The sequence below is a fragment of the Primulina huaijiensis genome, chromosome 6 (assembly GCF_012295235.1).
Source record: "Primulina huaijiensis isolate GDHJ02 chromosome 6, ASM1229523v2, whole genome shotgun sequence".
NCBI classification, from domain to species: domain Eukaryota; kingdom Viridiplantae; phylum Streptophyta; class Magnoliopsida; order Lamiales; family Gesneriaceae; genus Primulina; species Primulina huaijiensis.
In genome coordinates, this window is record NC_133311.1 from 19,876,883 (window position 1) to 19,898,461 (window position 21,579).

Consider the following 21,579-nt stretch of genomic DNA (forward strand, 5'->3'; position numbering starts at 1 on the left):
AAATGATAAATTTTTATTTCGTTTGGTCAAATCAATAATGCCAATAATTTTGGTTTAATCGAAATTTCTTTATTCTTAGTTTTAGTAATATTATTGTTACTATGATTTATTATTGCTAGTTTTATTAATTTTAAATATTTTAACATTATTTATTATTAACATATTTAATATTAAATTTTTTAATCAATATGATTACATTTTATATTTAGATACTGAAAAATAATAATAATTAGCAAAATATAAGAAAAATAACTTTTTTCTTTGGGGTAAAATCTAAGGGGTTGAAGAAGTAAAAGCAAAGGGGTTGGGTTTGAAACTTCGGATCTTAGTGACAAATAAAATTTTACTCGCATCTCGAATGAATTCAAGAACAAGCAAAATCAAATAATAATATTAATATTCTCTAAAAAAATAAATAAATTAAAAAATCTAATAATTAATTAATTTATTTTTTTAAAAAAACTAAAATAAAAATAAAATCAATAATTAATGAACAGTTTCAATCGAGAGAGAGTATTCCGGAATCCAGCTATGCGCATTCACCTTTTGGCTTTTGGACTCCCCCATTGACTCTTCTGCTTCACTCTCTCTGTCACTCTTCTCCGCCCAATGCGATACCGGAGACACCGCAAAAAACGAGTAATACACTCCGAGAGGTCTGCAAAAGAAGGGAGTGTGAAGCACGTAATCCGTTTTTTACTACCAGATTCTACTGGATTTCAATCTAATTGTCGCTGCTAGTTTTTTCTGTTCGATCTTTACTTTGTCTTGATAACCGATGTATGCCCGGTTGATGTTGAAATCTAAATTCATGGTGTTATGATACTCGATACCCGGTGAGGATCCGTCCGGGTAGAGGTTTAGTGTGAATTTCTTGTGTTTTGTTTTGCTCTTTCATTCGGCATTACTGTTCGCACGGATGGTTTTTTAATGCTTTTTCGTGTGTATATGCTTTCTAATTCATATATTTTGTTCTGGGTTTTGTTCTTATTTTGGCAACACTTAGCGTTTTTTTGAGAGCTGAAATAAAAACATAGCCTTGATACTTTCTGAGCATGTTTGGTCACAAACTTAAGACGATCAAATTATTATTGCTTGAGACACATTTTGAATTGCTGTATGTGTTTCCTGTCTGCAGGTCGACTCTTTAGTAGGGTCTATATCATGGTTTTGAAGATGTTCAAGGATTAGATGGGTAGTACTCGCTCAAGAACCTCTATAGTTTACCATTGCAGCATTATCTCCATCTGAGTACACGGAGCCTAATGCCATAATAAGAGCAGTTTTGATTAGTTCATGTGTTAATACTGAAGCATATGGTAATTCATCATGTGGCTGGCAATGCATTCAATTAAAACTAGGTATCATATTTTCTGGTGCCTGTTGTCTGGATATGTTTCAGTATTCGTTCTCTCCCAGTCATTGAGCCGGTCTGACGAACCGGCATTCCTGTTGGGAGGATCAGATGATCGATGTTCACCGGGTCAAACTCAAACCACAGCCATTACCAAGTTTCAGAAATCCAGATTTTTTAAGCTTTATGATTATTACCTCTCTTGTGAGGACTTGAAAGGAGTTGGTTCATTCAACACCACCTGTTATCTCAATTCGAATCTGTATACGAATTCTGATATTTATGTAGTTGGCGCTGGAAATCTGGAGATACTTCCTTATGTACAAATCGTTTGTCCAATAGAAGGCTGTACTATAAGTTTTAATTTATCAGGCAATGTCAAAGTTGGTGAAAATGCTTCCATTGTCGCTGGAACTGTTGTTTTTTCTGCTCTCAGTCTGGCTTTGGAGTTTAATTCTTCTCTGAATACCTCTGCATTAGGCGGATTACCACCTTCTCAGACCAGTGGAACACCAGTTGGCTATGATGGAGGTGGTGGGGGGCATGGTGGGCGGGGAGCATCCTGTCTGAAAACTAATGTCACAAACTTCTGGGGTGGAGATGTCTATGCATGGTCAACTTTATCTAAGCCATGGGCTTATGGTAGTAATGGTGGTGGCACGTCAGATGACCACAAATTTGGGGGAAATGGTGGCGGGCGTGTCTGGCTTGATGTGAAAGATGTTCTTCATATAAATGGATCCGTACTGGCGGAAGGTGGGGATGGAGGTTCACTTGGAGGTGGTGGATCAGGTGGAAGTATTGTTGTACAAACTCCAAAACTGTGAGCAAACTTCCTGCTTAAACTCTATACTTCTGATGTCACTGTATTTGTGTTCTTTTTGGCTGGTTTTCTTGCTTCTTGATTGTGAATAATTTCAATATGCAAATTGGGCCCGTCTCACGTAACCTGCAGACCTCAAATCATATTTCACGAATAAATTTGTTGGAAAAACATGTATACACCGATTTCCAATGTCAGTTTCATGATATTAATTAGGTGCTATCCTGAGAATGCATATCAGTATTTTATCGATTTTTTTTTGAACTTGTCATTCTTTTTGTTAATTTTATGTTTACCAATAAGACTACAAGTTGTTAAGCTTAACACTTCGATAAAAAATGTTCATTGTGTTGGAAACACATGTATATTTTGATTGGTGGAAATTTAGTTTTTTTGCTGGTTATATTTGCAAAATTTAGGTAAATAATCGAGAAAAAGAAGGACGCATTGTAAATGATGAAACATGACTATGGTTATCTTGCAATATGGAACTTGCATACTTTGGAGCCCTATTTTTTTAATTATCTTCAGTTCAATTTTTTAAAGAATTACTTTTTCAGTTTGATGTCACAGCCAATGTTTTTTAGAAATTCGAAGCTTCATCTGGGAATTTCAGGCATTATACGCACCTACTATTTACCCAAATAGTTCATACCAGTACCTCAGGATTAAATGGCTTTTACACTCCTTTCAGAAGTTCTGGAAACTATCAGAAACTGATAGTCTTATAATATTCTTAGTTATAGTTATCACTTGGTATTTACCTAATTATGTGTCTCGAAGATTCTATTTCTTTAGGTAGCACTTTACACATTAAAATTGTTAATTTGATACTGTACGAGTGTTGATAATATGCATTGACTGGACAGGAAGGGCTTTGGCATTATCAGTGCTTCGGGCGGGCTGGGAGTTGGTGGAGGTGGAGGTGGTAGGATATCAATGAACTGTTACAGCAAACAAGAGGATGTAAAAGTCTTAGTGCATGGTTTGTGCACAACAACCCATCTCTTGCCTGTCTATTATAGATGCTAATACCCGATCGTTGGCTTAACACTTTAGCATTTTATGATAGTTGAGACTTATTTTTCTTGTAGATTTTTTTTAAGGTAATGGTTTTGACATATTGGTGGAAAGTCACCTGCAAAAACTTGTACATCTGTTATTCTGTGACATGATGGATTTTGGTGTATTTCATCACTAATTTTCTTGCTTCTTGAGAGTCATTATTCTCATTCTTTGATAATACCATAAGATATTTACTTTTGAGTATTTTGTGTGTTACTTTTAGCTAAGAAAAATGAAGCATCTAAATGAGGAACACATTCTATATATATATATATATATATATATTTTTTTTTTCAAAAAACACTAAAATCAGATCCTGACATAGCTTCACATCTTTGTTCGGCAATCAATAGAATATATGCAGGGAGAGAATATTTCAATATGATTAAAATCATGAAGTCATGGAAAGTGGCTGCTACTCCTAAATTTTTGACATGTGTCTTTGCACCTTCTGTTTATCCCTTGCTAAAGTTTAAATGACTCCAGTGGCATGCTTGGCATGTGATATTGATCTGTCTACTTTTTTTGAGTAGTGTTCTTACAGTTATTTATGTTTTTTATGTTTCACGTAAATATTCTTTTTTTAGTGAATGTAAATATTCTTTTAAGTAACAGATATTAGTACTGGTTTTTGCGCGAGTCTCTTGCTTGATTTGTTTTCTATGTGGTAGGTGGGTACAGTATCGGTTGTTCTTGGAATGGTGGGGCGGCAGGTACTTACTTTGATGCATCTGTGCTGAGTTTACGTGTTGACAATGACAATGTGACCACAGAAACAGAAACACCTTTACTGGATTTTTCTACTAGCCCATTGTGGACAAATGTTTATATTGAGAACAACGCAAAAGTTTTGGTTCCTCTCCTTTGGACGAGAGTTCAGGTCCTCAATCATACTCTTTTCCCAATGTATCTAAAGTTTTGAGTGTATATGTGCAAGAAATTGATAGGTAGTCGATGGAAATGTTGTGTAGTTATACATATTTATGTACATATGTTCGGCACCTTTTAATGGATAAATAAATGTACGCAAAAGTGCACAGAAACAGACAAACAACTTCTATACTTACCTTATAAATTAATTGCATATTATAAAGATGTCTTGTGATTTACTCCGACTATATGGCTTCTCTGTGTTACGGATTCTCTGTGCATAAATAATGGAAAAAATGTGGCTTCTTTTTTTTGTACGGCCTATGCTCATAACCACATCAGACAACATCAGTGTCCCAGTCATATTTTTTGGTAATGAATTAAGTTTTTGACAATTTTTTTGAAACTCATCATTTTGAAGGTGAGAGGTCAGATAAGCCTGTACAATAGAAGCAGCATAATCTTTGGATTGCATGACTTTCCAGTATCCGAATTTGAGCTTGTTGCAGAGGAACTTCTAATTAGTGATTCCATAATAAAGGTAAAAGAGTTGCGCTTGTTGTGTATCCTTTTACAACTGCTAATATCAGCAGTTTATTGGTTTAGTTTTTATCATTATTAATCTGCACAACAACATCCCTAAATTGGCAACTTAATCTTTCAAGAAATCACATTTCTGAATGTTCATCAATATAGTTGGGCATCATTAGATAATAAGAAACGCAAAATGACGTCCTGTTTGCACTTTGCACCAGTAATTTGCTATTTCTGTTTTTTTTTTCTTTTATTGTTTGTTCTTTTCAAAAGCAATAAAGATAACCTACATAGACAGCTAGTCTAGATCAGGAAGTTTATGCACCAGCTGGTATAGTTCACTTGAGACTAACCGAAGGGGTGTTTTAGCTCAAAGTCTCAAACCTTACAAGTTGGGACATGAACTGGAATTGTTTCATTTTGGTGCCCTCAAAAGTTATTATTATATAATATAATAGGTGAACAGGAGGAAGTTTATGCATCATTTGGGAAAAATGGATGTACGACGGAAAAATTTGTTGCCTTTCTTTGTTCTTGCCTTGATTTTGTGTGATTCATTTTGGAAGACCTTTGAATTTTCTGGGCATATTGTCCATGAGATGAAAATACATTTTACCATCTTTAGCTATTTGCATATGATTATAAGACTCCCTGTATAGTGACAGATAATTGTTTTGTTTTGTGCCAATGAAGGTCTATGGTGCTTTCAGGGTATCTGTAAAAATGTTACTCATGTTAAACTCTCAAATCCGAGTTGATGGTGGTGGAAACTCAGATGTTGCCATCTCTGTTCTTGAAGTAAGAAATCTTGTTGTTCTGAAGGTAATACTTAAATGCTGTTTCATTAACTTGAGATGTGTCTTGTTCTAAATTATTGTTGATTATGCAGCCACAATTACTTTCTCTGCTCCAAACAATTTGTTGCAGAATAACTCTGTCATCATTTCAAATGCAAACTTGGCTCTATATGGTCAAGGTCTTTTACAGCTAACTGGTCAGGGTGATGCAATCAAAGGCCAAAGACTTTCCTTGTCACTTTTTTATAATATTACCGTAAGTTATAAATCATAGTACGTGTTCGTTTTCTTTCATTTGTTCTGCTTAAGATACATGAGATCAGGTTGCCATTTTTTTAACATAGCTTAACATCTATCTGGCCATAAACAAAATCTGAAGATTGAAACATGTCTTTTATAAGCAAAATGATTTATCAATATTTTAGCTGTTAATTAGGTTCAAAGAAATCTTTAGGGGTTCTATAATTTCGCGTTCTCGGGGTTACAAGAAATCTTTAGGGGTTCTATAATTTTGCTTTCTCAGGGTGTCAAGGTAAGCAATGTGCTTGACGTAAGGACACCCATCAGGTTTCTAACAATTATAATTTTAAATTATTACTAACTTACTCCCTTGCGGTTGAAAATTGTGGCGACACCCCATATTCGATGTAAATATTCTAAGTTGGAAAACAAAAGCGGTGATGACATAACACTTTTTTAGGATAATGACAGATGACCATAAGGAGTGTTGATTAAGGTTCACCTACTGAGGTGTTGCAGTAATTTAAACTTGGGGAAGTCTTTTGTTAATTGATCAAACTTTAAAGGGTTTTGGTGCCGTCAACCTTTTATTTCAATATTGTAGTTGCTTTGCTGGATTCCCTCTCGCAATCTTTTGAATTATCATTCTCTCATGTTTCTTGACTGCCATCTGATTTTGCGTAACTACCATAGAATATGATTTATGAGTGGTATATCTCAGGCCCCTTGGCATTTGAAACTGTAATTGGTTTTTACAATAGTAGGCACCTCGTGTGCATAATTTATGTATAGCTTCTATTATACTTGGAAAGGTTAAGCTCCTTCTATTGAATCCATCCGAAAAATGTTGGCTTAAATATCAGTTCATTTGAAAAGATTATTGACATTCTCCCTTTTCATGTAACTTTTTCATTTCCATTGATCATTTCTCTATTTCTTGAATTTAAATATCAGCTGTTTTAATTCTTCAAAAAACTTGTATGTTAGGTTGGCCCTGGATCTTTACTTCAAGCTCCATTGGATGATGATGACAGTAGAAGCTTGTAAGAAAATTGCTTGCATTTGATTGCTCAGTGTGAATTAAGTTGATTATATTCTACTATTTGCAATTCCAATCGCATCTTATTATTGTTAACTAGGGTGACTAGATCTCTTTGTGGGAGTTCGACATGCCCAATTGATCTGATAACTCCGCCAGATGATTGTCATGTTAATTACACATTGTCGTTCTCTATGCAAGTAAGCGAAACTATTTTGTTCCATCAACTTTCACATGCAAAGGCTTTCACACTTGTGGTGATGTGGAGTTTGCGAAACTGCTTACCAGATAATCAATTTCCTTCTTTTTCCATTCTAATTAATTTGTACTCCTGAATAGCAGCCTGTTGATGCTTTTGATCGTGAGATTTAGTCACTAAATTGACGAGGTTCAATTTTTTGCTGCGTCTTACTAATTCTGCTCGTACAGGTTTGTCGCGTTGAAGATATTCTGGTGAGTGGAATTATAAAAGGAAGCGTTGTTCACATACACAGGGCAAGGACCATCATCGTGGACAATAACGGCACAATAACAGCATCAGAATTAGGTATTTATCTTGACTTCTCGCTGGTCAAATGACTTAATTTTTATTTTCTGATATGATGGTAATCCTAGCCCTTCTGATTCTATTCCCTCTTACGTTCTAGCATTGAGATTGGTGAGGCCTTATATATGAAAAATATCTGAAATGCAAAAAAAAAAGAAAAATATCTTCATAGTTTCTCATAATGCATGCTTCACAGGTTGCAAAACTGGTGTTGGGAGGGGTAACTACTCAAATGGAGCCGGTGCCGGTGCCGGACATGGTGGGAGAGGTGGATCAGGATTTTTCAATGGTATTACGAGTGAAGGTGGTTGCAAATATGGAAGCGCTGATCTTCCTTGTGAGTTGGGTAGCGGAACCGCGAGCATTAATAAATCTGACGGATATGTGGCTGGTGGTGGGATGATAGGTTAGCATTTTAAATCCCTGAGCCTCTCTCTTACATTTATTGCGACGAAGAAACTATTTTTGGGTTTTATCGATTTCCTTATTTTCATACTTTGGGCCAGAGAAGTTGTTTTTTACTCGGCTGCAATATGAAATGGATTTCTAAACCATTAGGGCGACTTTATATAACTTGTTGAGCAATAAAAATAACGAAATTACATGCACTTAAAAAAGAATTTCATTTCTAACATTCTTTATACGTGCCTGTAATTTCATTATTTTTATTGCTCAACAAGTTGTATGAAGTCTGCCCAATGGTATTGAAGTCAATTTTTTCTACTGATATTTATGAACTGTTGTGGCTTTAATATGTTTTATCACACCAACTTATCCTATCAATACCCGTGCCATGTCTCAAAAATAAAGGTTGGGTGCCAATAGATTTGTATGAAGAGCTTGTCTTATCCTCTAAATCTATATTTTATCATCATCTACAAGTATCATCTCTGAGTAAAAAATCAAGATTTCTAGCATTATGATTGACTAAAATCAGAGTCCATGTCACTTCTCAATTTTACGGTTATAGTCATTTTAATGTTATCTTTGATAAGTTTCATATTTATATTTTCCAAAAGGATATGGATCTAATTCCCTCATATGGAAGTATAAACTGAAATCCGAGTCAATGGTTTGATGTTGGGCATTGGTTTCTTCTGAATATGTAGGCCTTAATAAAAGGTTGGGAACATGCATTTTCCATTGTATCATTTTATGCTCAAGGCTTAGTGACGACTTAAAACCATATTCAAAACATTATACATCTTTCATGCGTTTGTATGTTGGTTGAATAAATGGGACGCATAAACAAATCTTCTCTTTTGCTCTGTATCATTGATCATCTATGTCCTTGCATTTGATCATGTAACTGATGGTAACCAGTTAGCCTTTTTATGCCCCATAGTGATAGGATCTAGACAATGGCCACTTCAAAGGCTTGACAACTACGGGTTTATCAGTGCTGATGGCCAAAGTTGTCATCATCCGGCTCGCAACCATAATGGTACTCTCATTGGTGGACTTGGTGGAGGTTCTGGTGGGACTATTCTTCTTTTTCTTCAATCTCTGTCACTCGCGAAGAACTCCTCTTTCTCTGTGCTAGGAGGCTATGGTGGCATTTTGGGCGGGGGCGGAGGTGGGGGTGGAAGAATTCATTTTCATTGGTCTAAGATAGCGGTTGGAGAGGAATATGTTCCTCTCGCATCTGTGGATGGCACCATTGAATTAAGGTATGATAATTCTTGTTGGGAAGCTTGGTTTTTGTATTGACCTTGATTTTTTCTAGTGGACAATCATGTGATAACCAGTTACTCTGAATATCGTTGTTGGGAACTTATGATTGGGTTGCCTTCCTTCGCATGCTTTGTTTGTCTATTTTTGGAAAATCGGTTTGTTTACTTCAGTGTTCTATAAAGTGCGCGAATCGGTTTGTTTACTTTAGTGTTCTATAAAGCAAGAAAAAGCGCTAAGCGTGAAGATAAAGTTTCGATTCGGACTAAAGCGTGGAAAAACGATCAATCTAAGGTTGACCACGTTGAGCACTTGAGCTCGAGAAAGCGTGATTAAACGCGATGGAGCGTGAGCTTTAAGATAAAATTTTAAGTTAAAATTTAATTTTGAGCAATGTTTTTTTTTAAAGTTAACTTTTAAAATTTAAATATTAAATTATTGATAATATAAAATTTTAAACAAAAATGCTAAAGACACCAAAATAATAGTAAAAGTTTTTCTAAGATTTATACATTTATTCTTAAATTTGTGTGTTTATATATTTTTTAATCTATTAATTGACTTGATATAATAAAAATTATAATAAAAACTAAAAATTCTTTTTCATGCTTAATCTTGTACTAAACTCGTTTGAGTATGTGAAGCTTGAAGCTTGACCTCAACGCATCATCACGCTTTGCGCTTTTTAGAACCCTTGTTAACTTTGGTGTGGCTGCTTCATTTCTAATATCGACTTTTTAAATATATTACTTTTGATCACATTAGATACATATTTTTGCTTGCCAGTAATACTTTTGTTTCACCAAAAAATATCGGCAAGTGCATGTTTTTGTTGGTTAGGATATTTTTTCATGTTTAGGGTGTATTATTTTGAAATACCAGTAAAGATGATTTCAGAAATAGTATATCAGTTCATTAATGTAGAAGATTTGTTTCTGTTATGTTCAAATGTAGTTTCACAGGCCAACTTTTAAATAATCACAAATAATTGTTTATTGAACTGGATGTTTTGGTTGCTGCTCCTCGTGTATTTGTTGCTTTATTGATCCAGCTATTTGCCTATTTTAATGTAACATATTTTCGAAAGCTGATAGAGATTCTAGAATAGGGGTGTTTAATCTCAAAGTTCATGGTATTTTGAGTGTGAATATTTATTACTCTCATTCTTTAGCAAGATGTAACGAAGCTGCAGAAAAAAAAGACATTGCATCGGTTTTCATTGAAATGCGTTTACATTGCTATCATAATTCCTTTACATTGTCTAACAGTGGTGGTGCTGGGAGTGGAGATGGACTTCGTGGGGAGAAGGGTACCATTACGGGGAAGCAATGCCCCAAAGGCCTGTATGGTACATTCTGTACAGTATGTTCTTCATTCTCACTATCTTCTCCTCTACATTTTGTCAGTTGTGCTTATATTGCCTGAAGGAGGAAAAGAACAAAAAAAGAATGTCATATTAAGGAGAAAAAAGGAAGTTCCCAGATGTAGTCATTTTTCTTTCTCGTTTATTACTACTTGTGATTGGATAAATTGGCAGGAACATGGTCTTTTTCTTGTTTTCTTGATTTGAGAAAACAAATTTCATTTAAATCATCCAAGCTGGAATATTCTGTTGTGTTGGCAGCTGTTCTCCTTCCCTTCAATTTGTTGAAACAAACTAAGCTTTCTATAATTGGATAATATCAAGGCGTGGGTGGCTATTAAAGGTGATAAACAAGAAGTTTATTTATTAAATCCAAGATGTCATTATTTTATCCAGTTGAGATACAGAGGGTTAATAGTTTATTTTTGGCTACCAAGTTGTGGGCATTTTTGTTTTCATTTATTCTATGCCTAACAACCCTCATATACCTAACGATTGCTGGTGTATCATTCTTAACCAGGTATGGTTGATCCTCACACTGGACTTGCAGAGTATATGATATAAAGTTCAATCTGCACACTCATTGTTTTTATAAAAAATGTTGGCATGAAATTGGACTGACATTGTTGGCTTGTTAAAATTGTGTTGGGGTTTATTTTGTGCTGGTTATATTTTCACTACAATGCATGCTGTAGAAAATATTTGAGTTTTTAGGTCTTGTGTTTTGAATTTCTTTATATGGGCTGTATTATAGGAGTGCCCTGTCGGAACGTATAAGGATGTTGAAGGATCTGATCCAAATCTTTGCAGGACTTGTTCCCTTGAGCTCCTTCCCGCTCGTGCTTATTATACATATATGAGAGGTATCGTGGTGAATGATAAAAAAATTCATGTGGGATCTATCTCTGCTTTTTTACTGCACAAACTTAGTTAATTTCTGCCACTTACACTACAGATGGGATGAAATACTGCAGGTGGAGTCACCCAATCACATTGTCCTTATAAATGCATATCTGACAAATACAGAACATCTAAGTGCTACACACCTTTTGAGGAGCTGATATATACATTTGGTGGTCCCTGGCCTTTTTCCTTACTCCTGTTGTGTGTTGTCATGCTCCTAGCTTTATTGTTAAGCACTCTAAGAATCAAACTGATTGGATCAGGAAACTCATATGACAGTGCGACTTCTCTCGAACATCATTCTGACAATCGTTTTCCTTATCTACTTTCATTATCTGATGTAAGCATATCCCTCCTATTGCGTAGTTTAGTTACGGTTTTTTTCTGGTCAGTGCTTTATCTATGCTAATACCTTTTTGTTATTGCATTGCTTACACTTCAGGTTCGTGGTTCCCGAGCAGAAGAAACTCAGAGTCATGTACATAGGATGTATTTTATGGGTCCCAATACGTTTAGAGAACCTTGGCATCTCCCATACTCGCCCCCCTCAGCAATATTTGAGATTGTGTAAGAATGAATACATATAAACATAAAATCTGTAACCATGAATACATGTTGAAAGATGTTCTTTTTAATTGAAATTTATTATATATCAGCTTGTTGGTTTTCTTTCTACCCACCCAATATTAATTATTACAGCACACTCGGTGCCAGTTGGCTGTTGGTGATATTCCCTATATCAGTAACTGTAGTCTCTTGAAATCCGGCTAATGACACTGGATCTTTTGAAGTAAATTTTTATCTTTATTTTTTAGTATATAGTTTTTTTTTGTTTGGATTTTGATTTCTAAATGCAATCAACAGTTAATAAGTGGAAAATTGAAAAAGTTACCAAGATCATCTACAATTTATACAGGGTCTTCTATCTCTATTCTCTTCATTATCATAGAATTCTATAGTCAACTGAAATTGTAATTTCTTTGACTACCAGGTATGAAGATGCTTTTAACAGATTCATTGATGAGATAAACTCTGTTGCCACGTATGAATGGTGGGAAGGGTCAGTACATAGCATACTTTCGGTCCTCGCATATCCCTGTGCCTGGTCCTGGAAACAGTGGCGTAGGAGAAATAAAATACAGCGGCTTCAGGAGTTTGTCAAGTCTGAATATGACCATTCTTGTCTCCGTTCTTGCCGATCACGTGCTCTGTACAAAGGAATGAAGGTTAGAATAATTGAACACCATGGATACATTTCTTTTGGTTAAACTCTATAACTATCCATTTATTTGCCAAAAAAATTGAAGGACAATTTTGAAAGTAGCTTTCAGTGTCTGATGTTTGGTACAAAACTGATAGGTTGCTCTGTTTTAAATCAGTCAAAGAGCTGATCTATTGAATTAGTTAAACAGAGTTACTTTGTTGAAATTTCCTTGATATGGTGATATATTTGTCAATGAACTATTTGGCAAATGGGAAATTGTTCAGCATCATCTGTTAACATGCAATGCATATAATAGTTCTTTTGGTAGTGCATAGGATACAGTAGACTATTCGGTTAGTTTTCCAAGAATTTGGGGGTTACACAAACTAGTTACTTATTGAAAGGAAGGGGAAATGTGTAATTCACTTCCCAAAACATCTCTCTGTCCTTTTCCCTTTCCTCTATTTGTCGGTGTTTTCCCCTCTTCATCTTCGATTGTAGAAGCAAATTACTAGCTTGACAGAAGGGTTGAAGATATGTTGTGCCTCAGTTCATGAGTTTACAAGCTCGAAATTAATTTTTAAATATATTTAATATTTCCAATCATGAACCATACCTATGATTTGAACTTGCAAACATATGCATGAATGAAATTTGTCAATACAATCTGTGCTTGGGAACCCGCTCATGACCTGAGCTCAAGAGCTTTTTCGATTCCGATCTCATGAAAATTTGTAAGCTCAACTGGTTACTCCTCGCAGGCCAATGCTTTAAAATCAAGATTTACGAGAATACTTGGCTTTATCATTGCCTTACGCTAAAGGGGATTTTGTGCTTTCATATTTTATTCTTGAAATTTTGTTCATGTTTTTTTAACAAGGTCAAGTATTGCAGGTTGGGGCAACACCTGACTTGATGGTTTCATATATTGATTTTTTCCTTGGTGGTGATGAGAAACGTTTGGACATGGTAACCAGCATACGGAAAAGATTTCCTATGCGAATTATTTTTGGCGGGGATGGTAGTTATATGTCACCATATAATCTATACAGTGACACATTATTGACAAATCTCATTGCCCAGGTAATCTGAATGTTATTTATTTTATAGACTGCATTCAGAAATCTAGGACATTAATGTATTGGCTTCTAATGTGTGCTGATCTATAATTTAGCATGTACCTTCAACTGTCTGGAATCGCCTGGTTGCTGGTTTGAATGCTCAGCTGAGGACAGTGAGGCATGGGTCTATTCGCACCTCTTTACTTCCCGTTATGAATTGGCTTAGGAGCCACGGAACACCCCAACTTGAGTTTCATGGGGTCAAAGTTGAGCTTGGGTGGTTCCAAGTCACAGCCAGTGGGTATTACCAGTTGGGTATAATTGTGGTGGCTGGAGATTATAGTCTTTATGATCTTCAGCAGTCCGAGTGTTTGGAACGCAGCGATTCATTCTCCAGGTAGTACCATGAGTCCATAATCAAATTATTATTCTACCTCAAATGAAGGATGTGTAGTGAAAATTCAAGAGCTAATTAGTTCTCAATCTTGATTTACATTATAGGCAAAGGATTAATTCGACTTGTCTAGTTTCTAGTGGGCCTTTGTTTGGAAGGGAAAAAATCTTGATTTACATTAAAAGCTTCTGTGGCTCTTGTTTCTACACAAATACTGAGTAATTATCTTTTTGATTGGGTGCCAGAAAGTGATATTGGAATTCTAAGTGTTAAATAACCTACTTGCGATCATGTATCTCTACTTTATTTTTTGGCACAATCTTTCAGGAACTTTGCTGCTGGGACACAAAGTAGTGTCAAGCTAGCAGAAGAGAGTCAGGTTTACAATAACCATTTGTTATCACGCAAAAGGATTACTGGAGGATTCAATGGTGGTATGATAAATGAAGCTTCCTTAAAATCACTGGTGTATAAGAGGGATTACCTCTATCCATTTTCTATGCTATTGCTCAACACTCGGCCTGTTGGCCGACAGGTACACAAAATATGTGACTTGCTGGTTGGCCTAATTTTTCCTATATGATGTTAACTTGCCTATGTGTTTCAGGAGACTCTGCAGCTTATGATTACTATCGTGCTCTTGGCCGACCTTTTGGTTACTCTTCTCATGCTGTTTCTATTCTACTGGATATCTCTTGGGGCTTTTCTAGCTGTGCTTCTTATCCTTCCCCTATCTCTGCTCTCTCCCTTTCCTGCAGGCTTGAATGCCTTATTCAGTAATGGACCTAGAAGAGCTTCACTTGCTCGTGTTTATGCCTTGTGGAATGCTAGCTCAATCTCAAACATTGTAAGCGTTGATTTGCAGTCATTCAAATTTAATAAAACAACTGCATTCGGTTTTACCTGAGAAAATGTGAGAAGAAAGTGATAAGAAAAGGCATGGAAAGGTCGAGAGGACTGCATTTGTTGTGTCAACTGAAAATGCACTGCAAATTCCTGGCTAAGATTTTCCCAGTCTACCAATTTAGCCCTAAATTCTGTTAAACTTAGAGGCTGAATTTAATTCACTTGACTGCTAATATCTTTCCTCAAATTTTCATTGAATTTGACTGGGTCACTTGCAAATTCTGATACTGGTTGTTTCTAAAATATTAATATCTAATGCTGTCTATTGTGTCTTCCAACGATGTTTTGATGAAAACATGGTCTACTTTGTTTCTGTATCTTGCTTTCAAATCGATGCTAATCAAGTATTGTTTAAGATCATATAAACTTTGGGATAGGTAGCTGCAAGTATATGGAAAAATAAAATTCAGTATCATCTTCAAAGCAGAGTTATAGTTACTTCCGAAGGTTTAGAGCGAAAATGTACACATGTTCCATGGTTTTAGATGGATACTGGTTCATGCCAGTTAATTTACTTGGTTTATGGTGAAATATGAAAGAGCAAGATATGGCCTTGAATAACAAGTTAATTGTCCAAGTGATGGCAGCATTTTCTGGCTGTGAACTACTTGCAGGAGCAAGATATGGTTACGGTGAAGGAAAATCAATAAAAGACGATGATGTGTGTCTTTAACCCTTATTCTTAAAGAATCTAATTTTGATTCATAAATTTTTTAATTTTATGTACTTTGCAGGGTGTGGCATTTATCTGTGGCCTGATTCATTATGTAACCACCTCGGTGGATTCCCAGCAAAAGGGGAGCATTTTGCATTCAAGGTGAGTACCATCAACATTCTTGTGTAACATATTTTTGAGGTTATGATTGAGGATTCCTGAAGACGATAATGGCCAGGCTGCCTCGACTTGTTTTCTGGTTGTGTGAATGTGCTGTTTGAAATTTTAAGTATTGGATTTGCTAAAAGGTGGAATTTCTTGTTTTTTGCTCTGAATAACAAGTCTTGCAATGAGTTGATCCAGGAGAAAATATTTTATTTGCAGTGTGATTTGTTTTGCATCGAGTGTTTTCTGTTTGTGCTTCACCGTTAGGATTTAGACTCAGTCCCCAGCAGTGCACCTATTTCTGTCATTTACATACAATGTACCTCAACTTGCCAACTGCTGGTATTGTTTAAAATGAAGTAAAGAAAAACCACCATAGGAGTTTGGGATTGAAAAAGTCAATTTGGAGTGTTCTGATCGCGTGCTAATCGGGAATGAACCTAAAATCCCTTTTCTTTACTGAGATTACCGTGATTGTTTTCCATCAAATTGAGGTTGTAAGATCCATGCTTTTCAGTATGCGGGAATTGCATAGAGATGTGTTTTCAACTTTGTTGTGATTCCAGGGAAGATGACAAATGGTGGCTTTTGCCAACAATTCTCTTGCTATTCAAGGCAATTCAAGCTCGATTTGTTGACTGGAATATTGCAAATCTAGAAGTCAAAGATTACTCACTCTTCAACCCCGATCCTGATACCTTTTGGGCGTACGAATCTGTTTTGTGATGCAACTGGATAAACCAATCCATTAGGAGTCGTGCTGATCTCGTTGCATATGTACAGAAAACTAAAAGTTCCCTTGTGTATATATATCCCTGCAGCATAGAATGTTTGAGTAAAGCAATTAGTCTTTTTTCCATATGCTGATGTCCTTATTCATGTACAGATCAACACTTGACAGTCAATTTATAGCCATAGTGAGATGCGAATTAACCTGAGTAACGTTGACATATAAAATTTCGTCTTTGATGATTGGCCATTACTCTTAAACAAGGAGCCTTACATCTCCTGGAGAAAAAAATCTGTACTTTGATTGTACAAGACCACAGTACCAGTATATGAACGGCCCGCCGAACTCAGCTTGATCACTCTCCTTGATGATATTATGTTTCTAGAGTCATTTTATAGCTGCTTAGACACCGATATGCACACCACACATGGTTGGAGTCGAAGCTGTCGACTATGCGTTTTTTAATTCACTTCTGGAAGAAATTATTGTTTCACAAAATATGAATACATCTTACCTATGCGTTATGGGATGTATCTCAGTTGCACGTTTGATTCGAACACATTGAATTGCGAAGCTTTTCATTTCATATCCATCCCTTCGTTTTCATAATCGTCAACCTTTCATATTGGAAATAAGCAAAGCAATAGTAGAGTCAGTGTTAATATGAAATCACCACCAAATCAATGTGCTCACCAAGCATACAAAAGTCATGCGATATTCTGAAATTATATAAATATCATTACCGCGATTGATTTGTAACCAAATTTCAGAATATTTATATGTATTATCTGGTAAAGTTTACCGATAATTTGAGCACATATATGTTGAAATCACATATTACACTAGTAAATAATGTTTTTATTATTTAATTAATTAAGTTATTAAAAAGCGTTTAATAAATTTATTATTTATTAAAAAATGCATTTTATTTGAAAATTGTTATTATTTAATAACCCCACTTCTAATGCTATCCGCAAATGCACAGGGCAAAATGGCTACATCTGTGAACAGCTTCGTCCTTCCACCAAATCCACCACCATGTTTCTTTCCTGCTCCTGCTACTATCTCTTTATTAACACCAAAATTCTTGGTTCTTGCAACCCGCTTTCCTTCGATTCTTCCCCTTGTTTCTGCTGTTCCTGTGAACCAGCGAAGCAGGCACACGCAACTCTGCTGCGCCACTCCGGCTGTCTCCACGGACACAACCCATTACGAGGTAGAGATTGAAATCCACTTTCCTTGAGAAATTCCCAGAAATGGTATTTTGTTATGTCTCTAGTCTGCTCTGCGGACTACAAGCAATTGGGCCGTAGCTTATAGCTGATATAAGCCCGGAGAATCTCCTAATATGCTCGGAGACTCTCCCGCTGTAGTATATATTAGAAAGCTGTTCCCACTTAATAGTTTTTTCTTAAAAATGTTATTGCCCACCCTTTCCACCTAAACAGAACTTATGAAATATACTGGACAATAATTATTCAGGTATATTTATCTACTGTAGAAATGTACATTTGTCAGCGAACTTGGGATATCTCTGATATGAGAATAAATTGAATCTTAGTGCAGTTTCATGACGATTCAACTGAGGTAGAGTTGAGATTGGAGCTAGGGAGTGAAAGCATAAGTCCCAAGGATATCTTTGTAGATGCAAATGATACCTCTTTGGTCATTAAAGTGCAGCAATCAGGGTACATAAGGACTCTCTTGGATACTGATACTCTCTATGGAGTCATAAAGCCTGCGGAAACGATATGGTATATGTTGTTAATATGAACAATAGAGGATCAACGCAAACCATTTCACGATTATACTGATGTTTGTTCTCTTTTTAGGTACATAGATGAAGCTCAACTGGTGGTTAACTTGAAGAAGCAAGACCCAGAATTAAAATGGCCCGACATTATGGAATCCTGGGAGTCATTAACAGAGGGAGTCGTGCAACTATTGAAAGGAGCTTCAATCTTCTTAGTTGGAGAATCGGCTGACATAAACCACAAGATTGCTCGAGAACTAGCTGTTGGTCTTGGGTACGGGACTCTCTTCATTGGACTATAAACTTAGAATTGACGTGAATATATTACTTCAATAATATACAAGGTTATACTAATTTTATCGGGCTGCCTTTCGGTAGCCTTTACGTTTTGCTTGCTCTTGTCTGTATCGCTCAATCTGAAGTGTTGTTTATTAATCTAAGCAATTAATCTTATATCATCTTGTTAGTCTTTAATAAAACTGTCAGGAAAGGGAAGACTTGGAAGTACTGATTGATCTGATTTCTGTTCCAGTTTTACCTGTTTTTGGCATTTCTCTTTATACATTAATTGGAAGTTTTCTGGTGTTTGCAGCATTAAAAACATTATGTCTTTCTAAATGCTTGGGCTTTAATTCTTCGTTAGCCGAATTTGCTTTAATTCTTCGTTAGCCTAATTTCTTTATCTTCCTAAATTTGTGTCTTCTATGTTATTAGATACACTCCGCTCAATACACAGGAGCTGCTAGAAGCATATACTAAGCAATCCATCGATTCATGTGAGTGAACAGGTTTCTTAATCTCTGCATGCGTAATCCACTCTCGTTATCTCACTCACCCACACATGCTAGCAAAATAACCACTCGTTGATATCATTCGTTTATCATGGAGTCTTTAAATAGTCGAATGGAAAAATATGTATTTGCAAACATCATTTTGAAGTGAATGAAAAATAGGATGCTTAAGTGCAAGCAAGTTAATGCATAGTTCTCATCCATCTTGTATTCCTTTTAAAAAATTTCACTTTTTGCATAAAAAAACAAATTTCCATGTTTTTTGTGTACAGGGTTAATCAAGAATGAAAATCTTCGTGAGTTTTCCAGAGATTGAACTGGGTCAATGTCAAGAAAGAAAAGTAGAGAAAATAGATCGATATAAGTTCCATATAATGTAGATCCTGAAACTTTCATATGAATATATCCACTATCTTCGTGAGTTTTCCAGAGATTGAACTGGCTCGTTGAAAAGAAAGAAAAGTAAAGAAAATATATCAATATGAGTTCCATAAAATGAAGATCCTGAAAACTTCAAATGAACAGTCCACATTTTGCATTGACTCAACAAACTATAACTTGCATTACCATCTTGCAGTTCGTTGACATCTTAAACTGGTTCCAGGGGTGATGGCGGAGGGCACTGAAGCTGTTGCAGAAGCAGAAGATGCTATATTAGAGAATCTTAGTCGGTATTATTTTTAGCTGTATTTCACCACATGATCATTTATTTGGTGCAGCAAAATTGACCATCTTCCACTATTTTTTTCCTTGATATTTCCTTATGCAATTAAATGTTTTATAAACGATTGAATTTCCAGTCAAGCCCGAGCTGTTGTTGCAACAATAGGAGGGGAATATGGTGCTGCCAGGAGGCCTAATAAATGGCGGCATATTTTTGCAGGATTTACTGTTTGGCTGTCTCAGTCTGAAGCTCTAGGTAATGTTAACTCTCTCTGCAGTGTTTTAAGCATACGGTAATTTTCCATCTTTTGTGGGGATAAACATAACCGGTTTTTTTCCTGTCAGTGGGAGAATATTTCAAATATACTCAATGGGATGATTGATATTTTTAGTCGGAAGTATTGATTTGGGGGATGGGAAGCCAGGCATTGTTTGAAAGTCGTTTTCGCGGTGTCCTTGGAAAGAAATTAAGGACCTTACAATCACTTTAATTGATGTTTGTTTTCAAAGGAGTTTTTACATGTTAACGTTCAAAAAGATGCTGCGGATTGTGTGTAAAAGAGTTTCCTCGTACCTTTGAAACTTGCATGATACACATACGGGGTGAATGGTTAGTTGTGTTAATCAAGATTTTGTTTTTGCTTAGGATAGATTGGTGAAACCTCATGTCATTGATTGTGTTCACTAGTACTATTACCATGAATTGTTTCTCAATATACGAGGAAACTGACAGAATTCTTAACCACTTAATTAGGCGTCTCTTAAGTGACAATATTATGCAAATATTTTTTAAGTTGCTCATCTCTGGCTAAAAACAACTTCCATGTATAAATTATTCAGAAACGTAACTTTAGGCATCCCTTCTTATATTTTTTAGGTTTTATGTTGGTATCCGTTTTATAGACGAAAAAGTTTCTTGGCCTCTAAAAAATGGGTATTGTTCTGTTTATAGCTTCTCAAAATATATTTTTGATTTGGTAATTGTGAAGATGAAAAGTCGGCAACAGAGGAGGCCAAGAGACACATCCAAGATGGTCTTCAAGGTTACGCAAATGCTGAAGTGGTCATGAAGCTTGGAGGTTGGGATGCCAATTACTCCAAAACTATCGCCCAGGCTTTACTCAGCGCTTTAAAACGTTTGATATTATCAGATAAAAATATTCCAGGTACACTCTATATTCGTCTTATTTCAATGTCATTTTATATACTTAGTCGATCATGTTTTTTTGACAAACTCTGTATACACACTTCCTATGATTTACACTCCAGATTTTCAGATTTTCATTCCATGCTTCAATATCTTATCACATGTATTTAAGGAAAGATGTCCTTTTTCTAATGCTTGTCTAAGAATGGCACATGATAATGTTCACACAGTACAGAAGATCACGACACAATAGGAAACACAGGGTGTGCACTTGATTTGAAGGTGTGGTAGTAGGGTGTTGTTGATAAAAAGTTTCCTTGTTTTGAAGATAAAAAGAGCCTGTATATAAGACTGGGATGCCGAGGGGACTGGCCGGACATCAAACTTCCTGCTGGTTGGGATCCATCCACGGGAACTGATGTTTCTATTTCTACATCAACATGAGACAGATCTTCTACTTGATCCGACCTATGAAATTGTATATTTTTTATTTCAAAAGTATTAGTTTTGGCTCTAAATATGAACCATGTCGATCCATCTCTCTGATATAAATCAGATGAGACTTGTCTCTCTACTCAAAATTATAACGTTACTTCAGATAGTAAATTATCTTCAAATTGTGCCAACTATGCAAATATTATTCTAAGATTTATAATATTTAAGACTTATTATACTGTAATCATAATGAAAAAGCAAAGATAAAATGAATACTGAATGATCGTTCAAGCATGTAAAAAGTAAATTTTAATACAAGATATGACAATGTATAATTATTTTTTCATATAAAATATAATTTTGGTGGGTCTGTTTTTTCATCAACATTTGTGACTTCTCGTGTATAAATTATTATATTTCTCCCATAAAAATGAGAGTAATAGGAGGAAGGAATAAAATCAGTTATATT

At 35.6% G+C, this 21,579-nt stretch overlaps 2 protein-coding genes across 5 annotated transcripts; both read left to right on the plus strand.

Annotated features, from left to right (window-relative positions):
- Positions 1–523: 523 nt before the first annotated feature.
- LOC140978045 (uncharacterized) lies at positions 524–16,570 on the plus strand. Of its 4 annotated transcripts, none has more exons than XM_073442791.1 (23): positions 524–656; positions 1,139–2,177; positions 3,047–3,162; positions 3,914–4,122; positions 4,534–4,653; positions 5,340–5,468; positions 5,574–5,699; positions 6,671–6,726; positions 6,823–6,922; positions 7,152–7,269; positions 7,466–7,675; positions 8,615–8,939; positions 10,209–10,302; positions 11,058–11,166; positions 11,278–11,546; positions 11,649–11,773; positions 12,198–12,432; positions 13,305–13,493; positions 13,585–13,868; positions 14,193–14,400; positions 14,473–14,712; positions 15,506–15,588; positions 16,158–16,570. In XM_073442791.1, exons 2-23 carry the CDS (start codon positions 1,330–1,332, stop codon positions 16,315–16,317), a joined length of 4,353 nt encoding a protein of 1,450 aa, XP_073298892.1. In that variant the 5' UTR covers positions 524–656; positions 1,139–1,329; the 3' UTR covers positions 16,318–16,570. The 4 variants fall into 4 exon arrangements, with proteins under 4 accessions (XP_073298892.1, XP_073298890.1, XP_073298889.1 ...); XM_073442789.1 differs by having other exon boundaries at positions 525–852; XM_073442788.1 differs by having other exon boundaries at positions 525–836.
- A 708-nt stretch (positions 16,571–17,278) lies between these two features.
- LOC140978046 (probable inactive shikimate kinase like 2, chloroplastic) lies at positions 17,279–21,293 on the plus strand. The gene is made up of 8 exons (XM_073442793.1): positions 17,279–17,537; positions 17,888–18,075; positions 18,154–18,348; positions 18,789–18,850; positions 19,470–19,536; positions 19,666–19,784; positions 20,518–20,694; positions 21,004–21,293. The coding sequence occupies exons 1-8, from the start codon at positions 17,286–17,288 to the stop codon at positions 21,117–21,119; spliced, it is 1,176 nt and encodes a 391-aa protein (XP_073298894.1). The 5' UTR covers positions 17,279–17,285; the 3' UTR covers positions 21,120–21,293.
- The last annotated feature ends 286 nt before the right edge of the window (positions 21,294–21,579 follow it).

What these genes read in the sequence shown, in the direction of transcription:
- LOC140978045 (XM_073442791.1), top strand. Translation starts at nt 1,330, where the DNA reads ATGTGGCTGGCAATGCATTCAATTAAAACTAGGTATCATATTTTCTGG. An exon ending in GATGATGACAGTAGAAGCTT is followed by an intron (nt 6,727 to 6,822) that starts GTAAGAAAATTG and finishes ATTGTTAACTAG; the next exon opens with GGTGACTAGATCTCTTTGTG. An exon ending in TGACAAATCTCATTGCCCAG is followed by an intron (nt 13,494 to 13,584) that starts GTAATCTGAATG and finishes TCTATAATTTAG; the next exon opens with CATGTACCTTCAACTGTCTG.
- LOC140978046 (XM_073442793.1), top strand. Translation starts at nt 17,286, where the DNA reads ATGCTATCCGCAAATGCACAGGGCAAAATGGCTACATCTGTGAACAGC. An exon ending in ATATTAGAGAATCTTAGTCG is followed by an intron (nt 19,537 to 19,665) that starts GTATTATTTTTA and finishes TTGAATTTCCAG; the next exon opens with TCAAGCCCGAGCTGTTGTTG. An exon ending in ATCAGATAAAAATATTCCAG is followed by an intron (nt 20,695 to 21,003) that starts GTACACTCTATA and finishes CTTGTTTTGAAG; the next exon opens with ATAAAAAGAGCCTGTATATA.